At 38.1% G+C, this 23,392-nt stretch overlaps 1 protein-coding gene across 2 annotated transcripts in view; it reads left to right on the plus strand.

Moving 5' to 3' along the window:
* METAP1D (methionyl aminopeptidase type 1D, mitochondrial) overlaps positions 1-21,111 on the plus strand; it is a 74,258-nt gene extending 53,147 nt beyond the window's left edge. Inside the window, exons 2-10 of one of the 2 annotated variants that reach the window (XM_063110191.1) lie at positions 3,462-3,619; positions 5,725-5,874; positions 7,288-7,436; positions 8,027-8,069; positions 11,374-11,537; positions 18,251-18,348; positions 19,599-19,646; positions 20,523-20,601; positions 20,728-21,111. In XM_063110191.1, the coding sequence (XP_062966261.1) occupies positions 3,462-3,619; positions 5,725-5,874; positions 7,288-7,436; positions 8,027-8,069; positions 11,374-11,537; positions 18,251-18,348; positions 19,599-19,646; positions 20,523-20,601; positions 20,728-20,806 (968 nt within the window). In that variant the 3' untranslated portion in view covers positions 20,807-21,111. The remainder of the gene's footprint in view (positions 1-3,461; positions 3,620-5,724; positions 5,875-7,287; positions 7,437-8,026; positions 8,070-11,373; positions 11,538-18,250; positions 18,349-19,598; positions 19,647-20,522; positions 20,602-20,727) is intronic. The other variant, XM_063110201.1, reaches the window with a different exon arrangement.
* The last annotated feature ends 2,281 nt before the right edge of the window (positions 21,112-23,392 follow it).

Genomic DNA, 23,392 nt, shown 5'->3' on the forward strand with positions numbered 1-23,392 from the left:
CATTTTTCATGATTTAAAAAAACTGTCCTCAGAATCCAGTCCCTGAAAAAAACACATCATACAGCAAAGCATCATAGCTAATAGAACTCACAGAACCCCTGCTCACTGTCGAGAGGCAGCTTGGAATGGCAGACCCAGCCCAGATTTGGACTTAGTGGACTTGAACTTGAGGCCAGGTAATTGATTAGCAGAGGTGTGAGCCTTAGTTCCTCAACTATAAAATAGTGATGTTAAGAGCTGCCTGCCTCCTGACAGAGTCGATAAGAGATAACGTATGTAGAGCACCTAGCACTGAGCTTAATCAAAGAAAGTGTCCATTAAATGTTAGTCACTATTATTATTACTATTTCTATGAGTATTATCATTATCAGTAGTGATCATAATATGTACTTTCCTCAGAAGGAAAACACTTATGAGCTTGTGTCTTGTAAGTGGTCCTACCTAGAGATGTGATTAGGGGGCCGGAGTCATGGATTCAATTCCACCTGAGTCTTTCCAAATTTTCCATTCCATTCCCACAGACTGCCCAAGTAACTTCCATCAGTCACCTCACGGAAGCATGTGTTTGGCCAGCGAAGGGAGCTTGGCTTGAGGGAATGGATGGATTAGGTCACCTCGTCACCACTTTTGGACAAATAATAATAATAGTAACAATAGTGTTATGATGCCTTTTACATTTTCTGGGTGTTTCCATGTGTGTTTGCTCATGTTTTTTTCATGCCTGTGAGAGAAGTAAACTTTGTGGAAGCAACTCGACCTTCTTTCTCTCAGCTTTGGCACCTACTGCGTGTCCCCTTGTGTGCCTCCATTTCTTCAGCTGTAAAATGGGGTAATAACAGTTCACAACTCATAGGGTTCCTATGAAGATTATATCTGTAAAGTCCCTAGCACAGTATTTGACACATAAGTGTTCAGTAAGAGAAGCTATAGTGGAGCCCATGTTTTCCTTCCTATTTTACTTTATAAGTATTCTTGAAGGAACTATTGTTTATTGGGCATCTGTTAAATCCAAGGCACTTCCACATTCCTTATTCCAGTTAATTCTCATCTGAGACTCAAAAGAAAAAACTTGTTCAGGGTCACATGGAAAACAAGAGGTAGAACTGAGCAAAAGTTCAGACTTCTACTTTCCAACTATCTACTGTTCCTAGGACACTACCCTGCCCTTCATCAGTTGACAGTCCTAGGGCTGATGGCATTGTGTTTAGGAGAATATTATACTTTACAAGCTTTAGGGACAATGTAATTGCTTCTATCAAATGACTTTTTTTAAAAAATAAATGATATTACTGAAATTTTGCCTAGTATTTGAAATGGCTTAAAATAGTACATAAAATACATCTGTGAGTTTGAACAATATTACATTCAACTTTATGGATGAACATAATTGAATGAAACTTATGACACCAAATCACTGACCATTGGGATTTGTTTGAATCAATGCCTTTTCCCAAATCAACTAGAGATCCTGAGTTTTGAGGCCAGTACTCACCTGAATTTCATGTTTCCATTATATTTCACGGCTGAAATGTTATTGTAGGCCAGTAGTTCTCAAACTTTAGTGTGCATCAGGTTCACTGAGTGCTTGTTAAAGCACAGGTTGCTGGCCTCATCCCCACAGTTTCTGAATCAGTAGAAAAGGCCAAGAATTTGTGTTTTTTTCCCATGTGATGCTGATACTGCTGGCTGGGGAACCTCATTTTGAGAACCAGATCTCTAGATCAGGAGTCAGCGAACTTCTTCTGTAAAGGACCACATAGTAAGTATTTTAGGTTTTGTGGACCATATGGTCTCTGTCACAACTACTCGACTCTAGCACTGTAGCTCAAAATCAGCCATAGACAATTGTAAATGAATGAGGGTAGCAGTGGTCCAATGAACCTTTATTTATGGGCACCAAAATTTGATTTCATATAGTTTCACATGGTTACAAAATATTATTTTTCTTTTGATTTTTCCAACCATTTATAAATGTAAAAACCATTTTTAGGTCTTGGGCTGTACAAAAACAGGCAGCAGGCCTGATTTGGCCCTTGGGCTGTAGTTTGCCAACACTTGACATGTAGTTGTGACCTGCTGGGGATTTTTTAAACTACTGTTTTAGTAATTAAAATAATGCAAGTGGATGGTTTAAAAAAAACAAGCAAACCTAACATTATAGAAGAATATAAAATTAATCAAGTCTTCCTCCCCTCCAGCCCCAATCACATGCCCCAGAAATAACCACTACTGATAAGTATCCATTTCCAGAAATTTTATAGGCATGTACAAGCTTATATAAAAGTGTAAGCCCGGGCTGGCCCGTGGCTCACTCGGGAGAGTGCGGTGCTGATAACACCAAGGCCCCGGGTTTGGATCCCATATAGGGATGGCCGGTTGCTCACTGGGTGAGCGTGGTGCTGACAACACGAAGTCAAGGGTTAAGATCCCCTTACCGGTCATCTTTTTTAAAAAAATAAAATAAAAAAATAAAAAATAAAAAATAAAAATAAATAAAAGTGTAAGCTCTTTTGACATTAATGGACTTTTTATACGTATTACGCAGCATTTCCTTTAACAGTGTATTATGACCTCTTTCCATATCAATACACAGACATGATTTAGCTTATTCTTTTTAATGGCTCCAGAGTTTTCTGTTGTGTAGATATACCATAATATATTTAACCACTCCCCTATTAATGTTTCCTATTTGAAAACATTTGAGTTGTTTCTCATTTTTTTCTACTACAAACAATGCTGCAGTGAGGGTAAATCTTTATGTATACATCATTGCATAGTATCCACAGGATAAAGTCCTAGGAGATGAACTGCTGAATCAAAGGATACGTGCAATTAAAATTTTGATAGATATTTCTAAATTCCTGTTGTGAGTACCTTAGGACCCTATGTTCATTTTCTCCTGGGGTTATACCTAGATTTTTTTCTATTTAGTCATTCTCTGCCTTGAGCATTCATCACAATGAATTTCAGTATAATGCCTCACTGCACGTGAACTTAACACAGAGTAGTAATCCTATAGAGGGCAAAAAGTGCAGCTGGCAATTTGTCTGTGATTCTTGAAAGGAAAACGACTTTAAAGAGTATAAAGCCATCAAAACAGTGCCTTGTATTTAAGGTCATCCTGGATGTTGCTACATAAGGTACCACAGCAGAAATTGTTCTTTTTTATAGACCTGGTGCTTAGCAGATGTTTCTATATGTTTGTTTCCCATTAGAGTAGAGTTTTTCATTGTCAAACATTCATGTAAACATAGTATTAGCTAATAAATATGCTGTGCTACTACTGTGCTAGGACTCAGAACACCACTGCTTTCCTTTCTGTTTGGGGCTTTTCCTTTTTGAGTCAATAAAGGATTAGAATAGTGATTTAGTAGACAACAGCACAACATCTTAAAGTGTAGAACTATGTTAGTTGTTTTTTTTTTTTTTTTAACTTAAAATATGTCTATTTTTGCTCATAGGTCATCATAGAATTTTCTCTTCGCCACTCAATCATATCTACTTACATAAGCAGTCAAGCAGTCAACAAAGAAGAAATTTCTTTTTCCGGAAACAAAGAGATATTTCATACAGTATAGTTTTGCCTGCTGCAGTTTCTTCGGCTCATCCAGTCCCTAAGGTACTGTATTGCCTATTATCTGCAGCTTTTTCCAGTCAGGATAAAGGCTGACTGCAGAAGTGACCAAATGTTTTTGCACCTTTGATTTCTGGTCCATTTGAGTCATAATTTTAAAACTTGGTTTGTGATTTAAAATTGTGATGTGAGAAGTTTTAACATCCTCAGCTTTATAACATTAATTTTTAAAAGTAAAGCTCTGGGCTTATAACTGCTTAGCTTATTTAGAATTAAAGTTTCTATCATGAAATTTTCTATATTAAATTTCTAACATGGTGATAAAACTAAACATATAGTTTCCTAACTTTTTTACAGAAAAAAAATGCCTATAAAATTAGGATGCTTCGAGCAAGAGTGATTACTTGAAGCTAACGCAGTAGGTTTTTTTAAAAGCCTGCTCGTATATTTTCCATGTTATTAATGTTGATGTCTTTGAATTGTCCTTTAGAGTAAATTAAATAAAACATCTTGTCTTGGAGCATTCTTGATTTTTTTTCAGAGATTGCAATTCCGTGGAAAGACAATCTACCGATTTTTCAAAATGCAATATAAAGGATGTGTGCAAGTCATTTAGGAAGGAGAATAGCTAAAAGAAATATAAATTTGTCACAGAAATCACCTGCTTTTTTCTCCCATCTATGCTTTTTAAATTTTTTTAACAGTGAACCCATATTAAGTATGTTAGACCTCCCAAAGGTGAGTGGCAGGCCCACTTTTGTGGCAAGGGCGCATGAGACAGAAGGGCCACCAGAGTCTAGAGAATGTTCCTGGCTCAGCTGACTCCTGGCCATCCCAGTAAGAGCTAGCATATATTAGTCACAAAATCAACTAGTAGAAAAGAAAAAGAAATCTCCACAGAGATTTTCCTTAGTAGAAAAGAAAAAGAAATCTCCGCAGAGGTGAATGTATTGTTTTAGATATTTTAGTCAATTTCAGTGATAACCCAACAGCCCTTCTGCCTGAAGTTGTAACCCCATCAGATCACAAAGCAGAGTGGAGACAAGAACACAGGCCCTTTGGGGGAGACCTGGTGAGCATCTGTGGTGTAGCCTCAGGACAGTCAGTGCTTCACCAGAGATCAGCTATGGCAAACCAGGCAATGGTGTTACCTGTGTCAGAAAAGCCCATGTGAACAGGAGGTAGGTGAAAATCCTTAAATCCTGTATGACACACTTCACAGAGGGGAGAGTCCTAACGTCAGCCCTTCCAGAGTTGCTGTGATGTTTCCATTAAATAGCGTTGTCTCCCTCAGCTTCCTGTTCCAGACTGCTGTGTAGCCTTACTGTGTGTACTGTTCAACAATGTTTATGTAGCAGTTGCTATAAATAGTTTGTAAAGAGCTGTGCAAAACCTTGAGACTGAAAGAAATTCTGTGTGTAAGATAGTGTTTATTTTCTGAATGCTGCTCATGAGTGTAAGTGTTAGAAAATGGTCTATAAGAGTGATCAGAGTTGTATGTTTTGAGTTTTCAGGGAGCTTTTTGTTCATTCTTGACAAATGGTGGAAATATTCTAGCTAATTTTTGTGTACTTGGAAAAAAAGAAAAGAGAAAAGTTGTTTTGTTTTTTACTAGCCTCTCAGTTTGAGTACAGTTGCAAAGTGTTAGAAAAATGTACATGTAATAGGTTTCGGTGGACTTGACTGCCTTTTTACATAGATTCATGCAGAGAGGGTGTTGGGAGCTGTCCTTGCATAAATTTTATCTTAATTAACCATTTAATGAAAGTGCTCTTAATTAACCATTTAGCCAATTGGAAGCTTGGTGGTATTTTTCATCAGTAGTGATATGCTTCTAAGGGGATTAGGAGGAAGAAGAAAACTCCTATTTGTTTTGACCAGAAGTCTACTTCAGTCCAGCTTGACTCAAAGCATGGTAAGGTTAACAGACCATCCAGAGGCAGCACTAACAGGCAATGTTAAGTTCAAAAGGGCAGGAAGGGCAGGGGAAGGAACTGGGGGCAGCCTGGAGGGTCTGTTGTGCTGGCTTCGGAGGTCGGTGCTCCGGCAGGAAGGGCAGAGCTCCATGAAGCAGGAGGCTGTGTCCGAAAAAATGATCCCATTGTCGTGTGCTGGGTTCTGATCTTCATTTTCAATCCTTTTTCTTCAAGCACATAAAGAAGCCAGACTATGTGACGACAGGCATTGTACCCGACTGGGGAGACAGCATAGAAGTTAAGAATGAAGATCAGATTCAAGGGCTTCGTCAGGCTTGTCAGCTGGCCCGTCATGTCCTCCTCCTGGCCGGGAAGAGTTTAAAGGTGGCGTCTCACCAAGCCTCACAGTGATGACTTGCATAAGGGGCAAAAAATACTCCTCTTTTTTTCTCTTTCCCTTTAATTCTTCTTTTGTACACATATAATTTGTTAAAAAAAAAAAAAAGTAAAGCTTTGGGATGACGGAAAAGGATTTTATTATTTTATGTGCTTATTCAAGAGGTAATTTAAAATCAAAATTCAAATTTTACTAGCAGAATTCTAGAAATAGTTTGGGCTGCATCAGCCTATCCTAGTTTATCAGTGCCAGACACCTTTGACTTTTGCCCCCTTACTCCTGCCTATAGTTTCTGTTTTTATTCCCTACATTATTTCTGTACCTGAAGATTTGCTCTGTCTTGTTCTTTGTCTCCTATTTTCTCTACAAAGAAAGATCAGACCAGATACACAATGCTATAGGTAATATAACAATGTAATTATGCACAACTATCCTACTACAAGATTTAGTTCTTTTATATCTAAAACACCCTGCTATATAAGGATCATAAAAGCAAATATGGGCCTATAGTTTCCAAAAGGTAGGCAGAATTTAGGAAGTGAGACTTGAAGATGAAATTACATATGGTGTTATCTGTGTAATAAACTTATTATAGCAACATAACTAAGCATAATGTGAATATAAAATAACACAAAGAAATTTATTGAAGAAATGGTTAATTTTTGATAAAAGATTTTATTTTTGTTTTAGAATTTTATTTATGACTTATGAGTTTATGGAAATAGTCTTTATATGCTTATAAAATTCAATTTCAGGTTTTTTTTAGTTTGGGAACAAGTGGATACTTTCTAGTAATGGGAAAATATTTTTTTAAAACATATTTATTTATTTATTTAGGCATGAAAGAAATCAAGATTAGTGAAAACCAAATCTCTACAAAATGTTTCAGACTCAGTGTTTTAAATGATGACCCATAATCTCCATGCCATTGCTACATAACCTATGTAGTGTTTCACTGAGATAAAAAGGTGTGGGTTGACCAAATTTTTAAGCTTTGTCTTCTAAATTGAAGATCCTTCTGAGCACTTATTTATATGCTTCAGTTGGCCCAGGGCACTAACCGTGGAGGAAGAGAAAGGAGTTGCCGAAGAACATATTTTGGAAATCTTTGAGCTAAAAAGGAGTCTTGTCATTTAATGACTCACAAATGATTTAGAGGATCCTAGAGTTTAAAATTTCTGTCTCCTAACCGTCCATAACACCATCATATACTCAAACAATTACCATAAAGACACAGTAGAGGATTATAACATCAATCATAATTAATTCAAATGTCATACAAGTTTATCACAGTAAATTTATACAATCTCACATGGAAGTGCTGTTGCTATAGGCATAGTCGATAAACAGAGGAAATGTCTTCAACTGTGGCTGCACAATTTCTTTATTTAATATTTTAGGTTGACATGACAACTGAAGAGATAGATTCCCTTGTTCATCAGGAAATCATCAGTCATAATGCCTATCCCTCGCCTCTAGGCTATGGAGGTTTTCCAAAATCTGTTTGTACTTCTGTAAACAACGTGCTCTGTCATGGTATTCCTGACAGGTATTCATTTCTTAATAATATATTGTTCCTTTGGAAAGCAAAACATGAAACTAAGATCTAGAATATATGTTGAAAGATACTGTAGTTCAATTGAAACCCACTTGCAAACTTCTGAAGTTGATTATGGTAAAATAAAAATTTTGAAGTATTTTGCTTCTAAATGGATATAACACCACCATTCAATGTTCGTTAAAGCTGTATGTAATCCCAAAAAGTGGTTGTGTGTTAAATATTTCTTTAAGCTCCTTAAATTTTAGTCTTATAACTGATAAAAATTTAAATGTAAGGAAATTTTTGTTATCAAGTATTGTTTTGTCTCTTTGCAAAACTGAAGTAACTAATACGTGCATCTTTTTGAAGAACAGTCGATTTTTAAGCAATGGCAATATATTCGTATTATGTATTTCTTGGAAAATTTCATGTGACTAACATAAGTTAAAGATAAGATATAGTTATTCTATTTATTCCTTCTCCACTCCAAATTATCATTGCAACTCATTGGATTTGTGATAATAGTCATTAGTTATTTATTTTTATATTCCTTTTATTGAGATCTGTTTATCACGATTTTTTTTCTGTTTATGTTTCAGTCGACCTCTTCGGGATGGAGATATCATCAACATTGATGTGACGGTGAGTAAATCATTAGAAAATAGGCTTTGATTAACTTCAGAGTTGCTGGTAGCAACAGGAAGAAGAGAGGACTGAAAATGTGAACTGCACCAGTGGAAGTGCTGTTTACTTCTAGACCAGGACACAAGCAGCTGGTTTCCTTTTTTGTCTTTAACTCTGTGTTTATTGCAAGTAAACCCAGGCCTGACTTGAATTTAGGGCTGGAATCAGATGTACTGAGATCAATGTTGGCCTAAGTGAAATGTCAACCCAATCCTGCTATGTGTCATGTTTTTGAGAAGGTGTAATTGTTATTGATCCACTGTGTAGTTAATGCAGAGCACCACAGCACTGGGCAGCTGCTGTAGCTAGATATGTATGAGATGAGCTAACACGAAGAAAACCAGCATTTTTCCTTCACTCTGCCAAGATTGATCTTCCTCTTCCTGCTGATTTTGAGTGGGGCCTGTCATTATCTTACTCTGTCATTAGGGGCTACACTGGCCTGTGTATGTCAGTCTATTTGGACAGCAACTCTTTTGCTAGCAGTGTTCCCTAGATTTATTAAAATCCCTGAAGGTAATGTTGTGTTGCATTCCTGGTATAGTGAGCCTTGAGCTCAAAGCATACAAGTAAAGTAGTTTTTGCTCTGAACTTAAGTGTTCACCAAATGGTTAATAGCCTTTAACAAGCCTACGTAATTGACATAAGGGCTTCAAATTGTACAAGCTCTAACTACTCTTCTAATTTTCTTAGCCTTTCACCGTTCTCAGACTTGGATTATTTGTGCCTTCACAGTTCGTTTTATTTAAAAAATTTTGTAATGGTACCTTTGGATTATGTAGATTGCAAATAAATTCTGTATTTAAATAAATTTTAAATATATAAATAAAATTTAAACATCTGATGAGAGCTAGTTGAGCTAGACAACATTCAATGTATATAGTTTCTATTAATGAGGAAATATTTTTAGTAATAGTTATATCCAGACCATGAAACTCAGGTAGGAGTGCGAATGAGGTGGAAATAGGTATCTGATAGTTGAATTCAGTCAGATTTTTATTGTTTAATTTAACCTTTATTCTTCATGTCAATTTGTGTGAGGATATAGCCAAAGATTCTTTTATTGCTGCTACTATTTCCTATATCATTTTATCTTACTCAGATTACTTGAACATTTGTTCACATATATCCTGTTGGTATCTTTCCAACTCATAATCATGTAGAAGGAGGTTGTTTATGAAGTGTGCCTGAAATAAAGTCTTTTTCCTGATACAGTTTTATTTTGGATTATGCCTGGTTTTAGGGTTTTACATTTATTATCTCACCTAATTACCATCCAATAAGATATTGCTGCTTTGAATGAAATCAGCGTACTGTTCCCTACTCTTTCAACTGTGTCCAAAGAGAATACTCTATTCCTTTTCTAAGTTTCCTGAAGATTTTTAATAAACAAATTCATTCCTAATATTCAAATTATTTCACAGTTGCAAGACTCATAAAGCAAAGTGAAATACTTTCAAGTGTCTAGAAATGTGAAGGAATCTAGGAAACATAGGTCAGTATCTTAACAAATGATATTTCTTATGAAATATTTTATTAAGTGAAGGACTCCATTACCAGATTCTGTAATTTTATCAGAAAATGCTCATTGCATTTTATAATTGTTAACATCTGGTATATATCACATGAAAATAGATTTCTTTTCCTCTTGAAAGTTGGATGTTTAAAAAAAAAGGCAATGTGATGCCCATAGTAGTTGCTCAATAAATATTTAAGTAAATGAAGTATACAACAAGAATAGTTTGTGAGTACAAAGAGTAGTTATAGATGACTTCCACAGACTTTCCAAAGTATTGTATTTCCATATATATTGAGTCTTTCAAGTAGTCATTTTGAAAGCTAGGAAAAAGTAATATGAAAGGCACATAAAGATTTAAAAAACAGTACATTTTTACTTAAAAAGCAGTTATTTAAATATTAACAGTTACAAATTTTCTTTAATAATTACTCTTATATTAGCAAAATTTATAGTCTTATATACAAAATCAAAACTTGCACTTTCCTAAATTGTGAAGGACTGTAAGTGGAAATAAATGTATTAAACACTATTCTATCGCAAGGTAATTAAGATCATTTGATATAGTAGAGAAAACACTTGATTAGAAGCCAATAATCCATTGTATTAATCTGGATCTACCTCTGTATTCTGCCGCTAACCTTAGACAAGTTACTTGTCTGTGTTCTGAGTGTCCTGACTTATAAAGATCTAATAAAGACCTTTCCTGCTTCCTTCACAGAGTATAGGAGAGAACTTTTAAAGATAAAGAATAGTATACAAATTTAAGACATTAATTCAGTATCAAAACAGAAAGTTCAGATAAATATCTTTTTTATAACAGTTTCTGCATTCTACTTTATGAGAAAGAGAAATGTGAAAAATAATTAAAACAAATTTTTGTGAAATAGCAAATTCCATGCTGCATCAAAGGATCAGTATTCAACTGGTCTCCTCTGCCTTCTATATTTACTGTAGTGTTTGGTAATATTGATTTTTTATAACGAATCTGGTGTTTTTCAAGATCCTACAGGGTTCTGAATCATTGAAGACTGATAAAATTGTATTTTCTGTAATTTTACTCTTAAGTCTGCTTTGTTATATTCTAATTCTTTAAAAATCCATGTGTAGTGTTTTCTGTTAACATTCTGCTATCTGGAACATTTGATTAAGATTTCACTTCTAGACACAGGATTTTTCTATAACATATTTCATTCCTATATGGCTCAACCTCAGTTCTTAGAACTAAATTCTCCTACTGTCAGTTATAATACTGACATTCCTATCTTATTTCTTCTCATCATTATATACCACTTCCAAGTATAGAACTGGTAAATAAAAGATCAAGTAAATCTTCATGACACTGAAGAAACTTTTCACTATGTTGTAAGCTTCTTGGTTCTGTAAACCTATTGTGGTAATTGTAGGTCAATGTCATTGGTCACCAAGTTTTGCATATATAGTTTTGTCTTCTCAGAAATAAAACGAGGAATTAAAATTTTACAATAGTATTGCTAATCATAATGCTGAAATAGCCATTTTAGTCACTTATTTGTTTTTGAATTTTGCAATATCATTGCATGGTTTCATCTTTTTAATTTCTGCAAGGTTTCACTATATCTATTTCTTTTTTAATAAGCAAACTTGAGAGTAATCCTGGAAGGGTAAAACTCATGAATCTACTAAATATGTAAATGAACACAATGTATACTTTAGGAGAAAAGATTTTTAAACAAGAAGATATTTTAAATTTCTGCCTGTGTCTAGGTCTATTACAATGGCTACCATGGAGACACCTCTGAAACATATTTGGTGGGCAATGTGGACGAATGTGGTAAAAAGTTAGTGGAGGTTGCTAGGAGGTGTAGAGATGAAGCAATTGCAGCTTGCAGAGCAGGGGCTCCCTTCTCTGTAATCGGAAACACAATCAGGTAAGCCTTATACTGACAAGTAAAGGGGTGGGGGGTTGGCAAATGGTACAAAGGTTATTGGTGGCTTGGTATAAAGTTGATGACATGTTTTATGATTCAGAACCATCATTTCACTCTGATATTAGTATGTGAACTGCCAGGCTGCAATATTGTTCCCTGGGTTGACAAAAAAAAAGGTTTTAAAAAAGTGAATTATACCAGGGTCTGCAAAGAAATTTATAGGAGCAGCAAGCAATATTTATATGACTGCTTTTGTTTTAGGTTGACATGTTGGTTTGTAATGCTCCTTTACTTAAAATCACACAAAATATGGAAGAAACTATGAAGGGATGAGCATCCCAACCCTTTGATAATAAGACAGGAAGAAATCTAAATTTTATGAAGGAATGAAGTGAAATGTATTACTCTGATACCAAGATAAAAATGTGTTTGCTCAAGCAAGCCTTCCCTTTTAAATTAGTAGATTAGCAAATACCCTGAAAGGGCGATCTTCTGTCCTTTTTATGTCGGGTTGATTTTTCCTATAAGCCATTGTTTATTTTGCACACAGTATTCTGTGCTTGCTGTTGAGTGTGTGTATACTTTCTGAATTCAAGACTTTTATTTGTAATCTGTTACCTACTTTTAGGTCTTTTTTTCCCCCATAACTGTTTTGAAGCAGACATGCAGAATATGTGTTTTCATTTAAAAGTAACACATTTTGTTGAAGATGATCACATCAGTACCCTTTACAGTACTATTCTAATTAATATGAACCATTGAATACTTCCCATTTTCCTAAAGGATGGAAGGCTTACTCACCTTGAAAAGATGCTGCCTTTTTTCTTCGTAAGCCTTCAAATACTTTAAGGAAAAAGGCAGTAAAATATCAGTTAAATGTATTTATGGCTTTAAAAATATTGTAACAGTGTCTGAATCAAACTTTAGTAAAATCTCTTTGGGTTATATCTGAGAAGCTTTTATTGAAGACTTTGAACAAAATTGTGTTTTTGACAGTTTTAAATTATAGGCTAACTAGCCTGGGAAAAAAGGATAGTGTCTCTCTGTTCTTTCATAGGAAATGTTGAATCAGACCCCTACTGGGAAAAGAAATTTAATGCATATCTCACTATCTTACTGTCCATGAATATAATAGAAATGAATTCAAAATGCAGTTTTATTTTTGCAAATGGGATGAGTCGATAGATGCACCTCATATTTTTGAACACCTAGGGTTCAACAAATTTACTGGTGGTGCTCTTGCATTTTAACAAAATTTATTCTTCACTAGAAGGGGGCAGAGAACACTAGATTCTTATTCAAGCATTCTATCGAGCTCTGCATTCATGGCTGTGTCTAAAGGGCATGTCAGCCTTTGATTCTCTCTGAGAGGTAATTATCCTTTTCCTGTCACGGAACAACAAATGATAGCTAACTACAGAGGCACATTTGCAGTAGTCACATTCATCAACTGCAGGAAAAAAAAATTCAATTTAATTGTGCAACACAGCTGCACATGGGCTTTTGAGCATTTCTGTTGTTCTCCTTGTCTCGCTATTCCTCCCTCCAGATCTATTTTTTAAACTTTTTTTCTGGTTATTTTTTCCCCTTTTTGTCTCTTCTTCCATTTTTACTCTCTGTACTTTCTTGTTAAAGTAATTTTCCTTTGTGGCTCTCATTCTTTTTTCCCCATTGAAGGCTATGAATGTAGAAAATTATCACAATTACTCATATAATTGAGCCTCTTTGTAGCAAGTGCAACTCCAGTAGCCTTTCTCCATCATGAAAATGGTTTCATTATAGGGTTTTTCATATTCTCTGACACCATCTACACAGAGGAACAGGCGTGCAGATGAGATGTACTAGGAACAGGCTAGATCAGTAAGGTCACAGTAGGAATAATTAGCTCTGCTATGGAAAGAGCATCTAGGCCTTTTACTGCTACATAAATGTACTGTCCGTGGCTTTTAGTCACAAAAAAAACTTACTAACAAATGGAGCTCCCGCCTACTACTTTGAAAAAAAGATTTGTATCAACACTACAATTTTCCATCATTAAGACTAATAACACAGAGCCTAGTATACATCAAGGGGAATAAAAAGAAAAATCTCACATTCAAGTGGCGGCTGGGTGCTGACCTTTGTTCCCTTTTTTTGTGTACGACTTAACTCTTTACAAAAAAGAGCCACACGCCACACCAACATGCAGGTGAACTCCAGCTAGTACTAGCAAAGCATAGCATTCAGTTGGAAAATCTGATAAATCTCCATGCAGGATAATGCATTTCATTACATATTCACTACATTAATTCTAGCTACATAAAAAAAGAAGAAGAGGAAGAAGGGTAGAATTGAGAGTGACACTGGATTTGAGCTATCTGGATACAAAGGTCAGTTTTCACAGAGAATGAATTTGCATGTACAAGCTCCTTTGAAAACTAGATCAGTCCCAACAACCGCACTTACAAAACTATGTGGAAAATAACAAACAATGAACTTTTTACTTTTACACTAATACATTTCATTATTTAGATGGTTTATGTGTGCCCTTGGAGAGGAAACAGGCCCCTAACAAATGTTTGTTCTGATGTGTTAAAAGCAGTGTTTTCAAAGTCTATTATTTTGCCTTTTCTTATTCAGGCAAAATCTTAAGGGAGTAAATAAACAAAGAGTATGCACCTTTAAACCAAAGTACTCGAAATCATTAAGGACCAAAGGTTTACAAACATCTTTCAACTTGGTCTCATTTAATTTAAGATATTCACCATCTTTTGCATAGCTTACTTCAACCGATGCACTATGAAAAGAACATTCAAGCATCTTGTAGTAGTATTATGTTACCAAAAACCTTGATATCTCTATAGAAAGTTTTGAAATTCTGTAAAACCTAAAGAATAGGATGTCTCTGAAGAAGTATCAGCCAAAATGATCTAATGAAAAGAGTTCTCTATGAGCCCTTTTGCTTTGTGAGGGATGCCTAGTGATCTTTAGGTCGCAGTGTTATGCTCACAGTTACCTCCACTTGCTTTAAAATATTTCTAAATCCATATTTTTGTAACTATCTCTAGATTATATGATCTGTACATAGGAGTATATTGTGAATGTGTAGATTCATGCATCACAAATATGTGACAGTTCAATCAAAAATAATTTAAACTTATAGTTGTAAATGTCATGATGAACGTATCAATAAAAGGTTTTTAATGTTTAATTCATAAGTATGTGTTTTGATATTAATTTAGAACAATATAAAGCAGATTTTTTAAAAAATAATCTCTTTCTATTAGATTATGCACATTTAAACAATAAGTGGCTCAGGCAAAATAAGTCATTTTAATGTCATCAGTGATGGATTTTTCTTGACAGCTACTGTAAATTACAATTACACTGCTTCTCTCTGTACATGAAAGTAAGCATTGCAATAAATTATCTTTTATTTCAATCCATCATGCCTGCTTTTCAGAAATAGAAAACCTCAAATAAAAGTTCAGCACTATTGTAAGAAAAATACAGTAATTTGTGATCCAGTTTGAAACAAAAAAATGTACCACTCTTTTGGAAAACAGTTGTTGGCTTTCAAAAATATTACTAATTGTACTTAAACATTCCTTGTTGTTAGAGGGAATCCTTGGATTTGTGCTTTCCTTCATTCAAAGACTACTGATTAAAATAAATATCTAGAAAGCTTAAAGTAAAATTCTATAATGTATAAAATCAGATGCCATTTGAGATTCTTTATCAGACATGTGACCGTTTGGAGATTAGTGTTGTTTGTAGGATTTATGTAAAATGGTAATAAAACTAATTTTATGTGCATTTTTATTTCTTTATAAGAGCATGTGCTTAAACATAGTATGCCTCTGCCCTCTTGGGGAATGTATTTTTAGTCATAAAAAGTAGTTGAAATGTATTAAGAAATTTAATTAAACTAGATAACACTTCAATTGAATACAATTGTCTCGTGAAATAGAATTAAATAGAAGAAAATAGTCACAAGATGAAATTCCTTAAAAGAGATTTCTCTTTCATCTAAAAACAATAACTGAAGCATGAACTGTAGTAATACACTATAATTGAAAAGTAAATGTATAAACTACCTTTGTACACCTTCCTCCCCCTCTCCGTCGTCAAATATTCCATATGAAGGGCTTCAAATCATAAATGTGCTTGACCTCATGGATAGGTGTCATACTGTCTTAAAGGATTTTTAGTTAGAGAAAGTCAGAACAGAAGAACTAATACTGGGAGAATTCTTTTCAGTAGATTTCAGTAAAGATAAGGCAGATTTCATCGGTAAAATGACTCTGGCAAGAAAACCCTTGTGCTCAGAAACAGGCCCTGGCCATGCGGTGACTGGCCTTGGGGAGCGACTGTGGCACTTCTTGGACACCCCTGCCCGCCCCACTGTTTTCGTTTTCCCCACACACCGGTCGAAAGGCGCATACGTGCTCCACCTTCCCATGCCACAATGAGGGTTACCAGCACTTGCTTTCGTATTAGAGGAGTGGAATTTGCTACTATAAGTCACTTGATTGTCCTTGTGAATTCAGATTTAAACTCTACAATCAGGTAAATAATCTTGTCTTCCCTGTGTATCCCAAAATAGTAGAAGGGGCATGCTTTTAAACAGTAATTAGGAACATTAATGAAATTTTATGCCATTTAGTCCCAGTAAGTGTATGTTAAAAACTACCAAATCCAAAAGGAAAATACCCTGAAAAGCAGACTTAGCTCCTAGGAATCAAGCATTGAAATGAGTGCTCAACCAAGGAACTGAGGGAAATTTGTCCTGTTCTTTTCCTCTTTCCACCTGGCTGTGAAATCATCTAACCTTTACATCCATGACACATAGATTCTATGATACTCCTATAGCCAGAAGTTCCAGCAGGACCTAGGGAGTAAATTGTTGTAGGAGAATATACTCATATATCTTTAGCTACCTAGTAATTGCACAGCTTCTTTCATGAGAGGAATGAGAGATACGATGGGGGGAGGGACCCCAAGTGTTTTTTCAGAGTGGGCTTTCTTCCTTTCCTCTCATAGGAAATTAAAATGAAGATGGCCATTGTAACACACATTTAGGATGTAGATGTGATGCCTGCCAATCACTTGGATCCTTTTTAAAAAAACAACTAAAAAACCTAGATTTTTTTTTAAGAAAAGAAAATAGGAGAATCGTTTATATTAAATGCTGCTAGCATCACTGAGTTTCGTTGGGACTAAACTAACAATTTACAAGTTTAGGTAGAACTCTTGCTTTAAAAAAAAAATCTAGATTATTATTTCTTATTTAATAATTTCTCTTCCACCCTCTCTCCACTCTCCATCCTCAGTTTCTATTCAGAAATTGTGTGGTACAAAGAGAAACATCTTAGAAAAGGTATTATACCTCCTGCTCAAAGTATAAAGACCCACAGAAATAACCATTACCATAAAGTACAACTTAAGAGATAAAAACGTTGACTTATTCCTGTATTCAACACATGCTTAGCTTACCTATTTCTGCACTATCACTTACATCAAAATTAAATCTGAATGAGAGGCTGCCCATCTGCTGATTATAGTGACATCCTGGCCTAGGCAAAGATATCTTACAAGTCTGTGGATGGTTAAAAATGTTTAGAAAAGAATATATAGACATGAATGCCTATAAAGATGCTGGCTAAAAGCCTTTGGGTTCATGTTAAACTAGACCTAGGGTCTGTTGAAATCTAGTTTGAGATCTAAAAACTTTGGTTTTGTTAAGAATCAAAATAGTAGTCCTGTCAATCCCAATCCATTGTTATGGTTAGGGTTAGGGGTATTACGTTCTTCATCCACATGAAAATATAAATTGTTAATGGTATATATATTCTTGTCTGTCTGATGATCCCAGAAATAAACATGTTCACCTGATTTCAACACCAACGTTTTAGCCTTGTAGGTGAATATTTTAGGGTTGAATTCTATGTGCTAGATTTCATTTATATGGGATAGATGGCACCCAAAACATTTGCATGTGGAAGTAACTAATGAAGCATTAAAAATTAGGAATCACAATGCTCTTTTCTCTTAAGCACCATAGCGATTAAAAAGCTTTCTTTATGAATTTTGTTAACAGTGTAGGTCTTGAGTGGAACTCCCCATGATCACAAAGCTTTGGAGTATTTCAAGAACATTGACAAAGCAGATTTGACCTTTTCTGAGTGTATCTGTTTGTAAAATGTATAAAGTTTTGAAATAGACCAGAATAAAGAGAACCATAGGAGTAGAAGGTCATATTTCTAGATTGTAATTTTTTTCCCCTCTGTTTGGTTCCCAAATCAGTAGTAATTTGCACAGTCTTTTGGTAAACCTCCATAAGAACCAGACAGGTTTTTATGACCTGCATTGTATGCACATATATCTTGGTTATGTATATCAATCTATATGTGTGTGTATGTCTACTCATTTGTTGTCTAAAAGTGACCTTGTTTGCATGCTGTACTAAGGTAAGTGACTCAGACTACCATGTTAGATACATATCTTCTTTCTTCACATATCCAAAGGGAATTGTTAAAAGCAACAGCAAAAATGAAAATTATTCCAAAATAATGAAAACATAGTAACATTATCATTTGTTTCTAAATATAACTGATTTTTTTTCTTTTTTAGAGAATAATTTAAAGTGACTTTTGTTTTATCTTAGTATGCATTAAAAACTTATCTTTAAAAATGTATCTAATTTAATTAAATATTTTTGGTCACCTTTAAAGCAGCATAACCCATCAGAATGGTTTGCAAGTCTGTCCACATTTTGTGGGACATGGAATAGGATCTTACTTTCATGGACATCCAGAAATTTGGCATCATGGTAAGAAAGTTAAGTTGGAAGCTATTTATTAAATGGAATCAGATAAGGCAGTTTTACTCTGAAGCTCTTCCTCTAACTTTGAATCCACATTATCATCTGCGTGGGGTGGGGGGGATGGGGGTGTCTACTTAATTTTAACCAGCACATACTGTTACTAGATTAGAGCCCAGCAGTTTCAATCTCAAAATAAGGTTTGTTTTTTGTCTTCTCCTGAAGGGTGCATGGCTGGAAAGCACAAGGGATATTTGTCTAGAAAAAGTTACTGAAAACAAAACACCACTACATCAATGTCCCAGCAGCATGCACATATGACTGTTTTCTGTTTTTCTTTTTCTACCCCCTTTTCTAACTGCTGACTGTTGTGGTTAAACTTCATTACATCCTACACAGCGTTGACAGCTGATGTATTTAACAGCATGTACTCTTTAGTGATTTCTAGATTATGCCCACCCTGTGTTCCCCAGAATCTCCTGTTTTTTCATTGCCTGGGTATGTGCCCTACAGTGAGAAGGCATGGGTGGGCCTGAAGGGGTGGGAGGATTTGGATTAAAGTAAAAGGCAGCTCTATGGAGCATTCTCAAGGCAAGTGCACATCTGGGCAGAGACCAAAGGAAAGTTGGTCCTGGGTGCCTTGACCTGTGTACTTGGGTGGGATCAGTCCCTGGAGAAACTACTGCCTGGATCCCACCCCCTAGGGGATCCCTGGAAGCCCAACAGGTCAGAACCCCCTTTGGTCCAAAAAGCCCCACCTGAGGCAGCTCAGAAGCGGTCCGGGTGAGAGAGTGCAGAAAGGGCCTGTTCAGCCCTGTGCCTGTCCCAGTGTCAATGCGTGGAGTTAAGTTATTATACCCTCCGTTTGCATTCTTCTCCAAGACTTTTTTCTCTTTGGAGTAGGGATGGGGGCAAGACCTAGGATCCAGGGAGAGCAGGAGACATAGCAGCAGGTGGCCTGGGAACAGTGGGAGGGGGAGAGAGAGCTTGACAGGTGTGTACACTCAAGCTACCCTATCAAGCCTTGGCAAACTCTTAAGCACATACAATGCAAAGACTGAGGCCTAGGAGCCCTGTGTTTAACCGCTGGTCGCTACTCAGGACTACAGAACCCTTCCTTCTACCCTAAAAGAAAAATGATAAACAAAACAACTAAGTTTTTTTTAAGTGGCCCCAATCTCCCTGATTCTGTTTCTGTCTTTCTCCCCATTTCTTGTTCTCACCGCCTCCCCCCTGCCCCCATGTTTTTTGTTTTGCAGCGAATGACAACGATCTACCTATGGAGGAGGGCATGGCCTTCACTATAGGTAAATGCTGGAGCCCCGGAGCTGTGGAGCTCCTGGTCAGTCGGAAGCGGCGGCGCTGGCCTAGTCCGGGCAGTCCCATGAAGGACTGACGAATAAAGCCAATCAGCATAATGAAATAATTTGGATGCACAGTAAATCTGATTAAATAATATCCTCAAGCCTCATTTTCCTGAATCAGATACTTACCGACACATTTAGGAGACGGCAGCCGTCCAACCCCTAATTCTGTTACAAGCATAATGTGGTGTTTGGGTTTTGGTTTTGGTTTGTTTTTTCATTAACACCCAGTAACTAGAGGTGATTATGTCCCTTGCTCCCTGTCAGCAAGTGGCATGTGCTCTCTAGTGGCCCATTCCTGGCTGATCCTGTGATTGGTGTCACCACAAAATTCCAATCACCTAGGGCCTTGAAGGCATCATATTTCTGACTGTGGGACTTAATGGAGAAGCAATTAGAGTGAAATAAGAAAATTGTTATTTGCTGATTAATGAACATTTTGAGCATGTTTTAAAAATTCAATTTTTAAAAAAAAATTGGCTGGTACTCATAAGAGGGACTGGTGTTTGGGTGGTTATTATCCACGGGGTCCTAATTAAGGCTTGATTAAAATGCCCTTCTTTCTCTAAAAAATTATGAACTAGGCAACTTCATACGATTTGAATGCCGTAGCGTTTCCTCTTCCTACTGTTTAGTTTGTGGTATACTATGTAAGCAACATCAATTATCAGCCTTGCAAGATGACAACATAGACCCGTGGGGGAAGCACTTGAGGGGAGGCGGGGAGAACCTTCTTATTCTCCTTTTTGATAATCTGCCGAAACAATGTTTGACAAGAATCAGGTGAGGTCACTACAGTGAATTTTTTTCCTCTTACAGAGCCAATCATCACCGAGGGATCCCCTGAGTTTAGAGTCCTGGAGGATGCGTGGACTGTGGTCTCCCTGGACAATCAAAGGTGTGTGTTTGTGCTTTGTTGCTTCTAGGTTGCACGGGTAGGGGAGATGGGTCCGACGGCGCGGGCGGCTAGTGCTCGCGGCCCCGCGGGCTTGAGCGCGTCCTGAGCGCTGCGTGTGTGTTTCAGGTCGGCCCAGTTCGAACACACAGTTCTCATCACGTCGCGGGGCGCGGAGGTCCTCACCAAACTGCCGCACGAAGGCTGAAATCCAGCCGGCGGACTTTTAGAAGAAACGGGAACGGCAGGTCGCGCGTTAACCCACCTACCTAATAGCGTCTTGGAAAAATGCGGCGGGGATTAGGGGCGGCTGGGGACTCAGACTGGAAACTCTGCCGGGGCCGCGCGACTTCGGAAAGACGGATCCTGGCCCCGGCTCGGCTTCCCAGCGCGAGAAGCGCATCTGGAGGGGAATGGGGACGCCCTCCTTTGGGAGATGAGGGATTCCAGGAGAAGCGAGGTTTTCTCCTTCCCTTGTCCTGACTCTGCCCGAGTAAAAAGCCTCTTAAACCCGTTGTGTCTGCGTTCCTTGTGTCTGACAGTGGCAAGGAAGCGAAGGTTTGGGGTTGATTTTTGACCCTCTGAACTTTTTAAGCACGGACAGAAAGAAAATCCAAAACTTTTAGCTGGGAAATTTTTTCAAAATCTGTTTTTTCCCCTTGTGGATCCCACATTGGCCGGCCCTGAGGGCGCTCTCAGAGGCCAGCACCTGCCCTCACCCCTAGCCCTTCCGTTTCTTTCCCCTTCATCGCGGCTTTGCGATGAAAAGAGTAGCCCATGAACGAAGGCATTGATTACAAACATTTCCTCGGCTGTGGACCCCGGGCCTGGCCCTTCTGCAGGGTTTTATCAATCTAGAAACGCGACTTTCCCAGTCCCCTGCGGCTCTTCCTCATCCGCCCGCATCCAGCCCTCTACCGCCATTCCAGAGGTTAAGCTTGGGACCCTCCTCCCGACCCCACCCACCCCCACACACACGCGCGCACGCGCGCTAGACCCTTCGTCGCACTAGGAATTTGAGCTTCGGCCCCACTCGCCCAGATGTGAACAGAGTCTAGCGGGCTAATGGGGAGCAGTCTAGTCCCTAAATTGACCCCTCCCCAGACTGGCCGTCTTCAGACCCGCGCTTGTGCGCTGCTGGGACCGTGAAGGTCGGATATTCTGGAGTCTCAGAGGACCCCAGCTAGAGGGGATATGAGCACTTTTGAGAGCAAGGGCCTTGTTAACCTGGACTGGAGCTGGTGGGTCTTGGGTTTGGCGGGCCAGCAGCTCCAAGCCGCTTCTAGAGCAGGAATCGAGGGCCCTCACTGTGTCTCTCAATGCCCATTCTTGCCCAAAGCACCCTCCCTTTCCTTGCCCTTGCTCTCCAGGACCTGTTCACACCCGGGCTCGAGGGTCGGGAGGGACTTGGCCTCTAGCTGTCCACGAAGGAAGCCATCCCCTTCTGGTTATGGTTTTAGGAACAAGTTCAGTGAGGGTGTTCAGGCGGTCAGTGTGATAACTCTTGTTTCTGCTGAAGCGGGTTTTGCAGAGTTGCCATTCTCTGAATATAGCTTGGGCTCTAGGGAGCCCAAGGAAATGTGGGCATCTGTAGTTGCCACGACAGGTGGCACCAGTGGCCAGGATGCAGATCCAGCTTGTTTTTGTGACACTTAGAGGGGTGGGAAAAAAGATGGGAAACTGAGGACAATGAGCAGCCTTGGAAAAGTGACTTCCTGCTTTTCCCTAAATTTGGTATTCTCTCCGTTGTTCCCCAACCCCCAGCTGTTTCTCTGCGTCCAGGGATGTAGATTTTTGAATAGAGGTTATTCCTATTCTAATGAGTCTGAGAGCTGGAAAAGATGAGAGAAGCACTGAGGATTTATTTACAAGGTCTGTAGAAAAATTTCTGATGTGCTCAGGAGTTGGCCAAGCAGAGGCCCAGAGACTGAGGCTACTGAGGAACAGGACCCAGTTGGCTTTGAGAAAGGTTTACCAGAGAGTGACTTCACTTCTCTCCTAGAGCAATCCGATTGCAACTATTAGCGCGGTATCTTATCAGCGGATCAGTTTACTCCAATGTTCCCCAAGGATAGTTTTATTAGGATCACAGGATTTTACCAACCACCGGGATAACATGCTGCTTGTGCAGTAATTATTTCGAGGTGGAGGAATTTATGGGACAGGTTTATAATCCCATTTATTAATGCGACTAACCTAAAGTTGTGTGTAGGAGTGTGTGTGTATGTGTAACCAATACTGCTAATATCAGCAGCTCTCGAGGAAACAAACTTGAATTAGGACGAACTCCGTTTAACGTGCTTTGAAACTGAGATTAGGAGGTACATTTAAAAGTACCTCGTTCACGCCTCCCTGTCCCTCTGCCAACTGAACTGGCCCCAAACCTCACCCGCAGCCGCGGGATTCCAGCCAAGTGTGGCTACGGCTAACACCACCAGGGCCGTCCGGTCCTGAAGTGACTCCAAGAGGTTCTCCTCGGAATCCGGGACCTTCGGGACGAATGGGAGAGTTTTGTTTCCTCTCAGAGCTGGGACAGGCAAAGATCTAAGCAAATCGGCACTTCAGAACAGATGTTATCTTAGCGGTAGGGGGTGGAAGGGATCAACTGGAGCTCACAGAGTAGAGATAAGATCCCACAGTGAGAAACCAGCTAAGACCGGCAGCTCGGCGCGCGCCCGAGAGCCACCGATCAGCGCCCCTGCCCAGACCTGCTTCTCTGGGCTAAGAAATAATTCCTCAGTATGGACACTCCTTTGCCCACACACAATTCACTTCTAAATTAAGCAAAGCTCTG

This window comes from Cynocephalus volans, chromosome 1 (assembly GCF_027409185.1).
Source record: "Cynocephalus volans isolate mCynVol1 chromosome 1, mCynVol1.pri, whole genome shotgun sequence".
Lineage (NCBI taxonomy): Eukaryota > Metazoa > Chordata > Mammalia > Dermoptera > Cynocephalidae > Cynocephalus > Cynocephalus volans.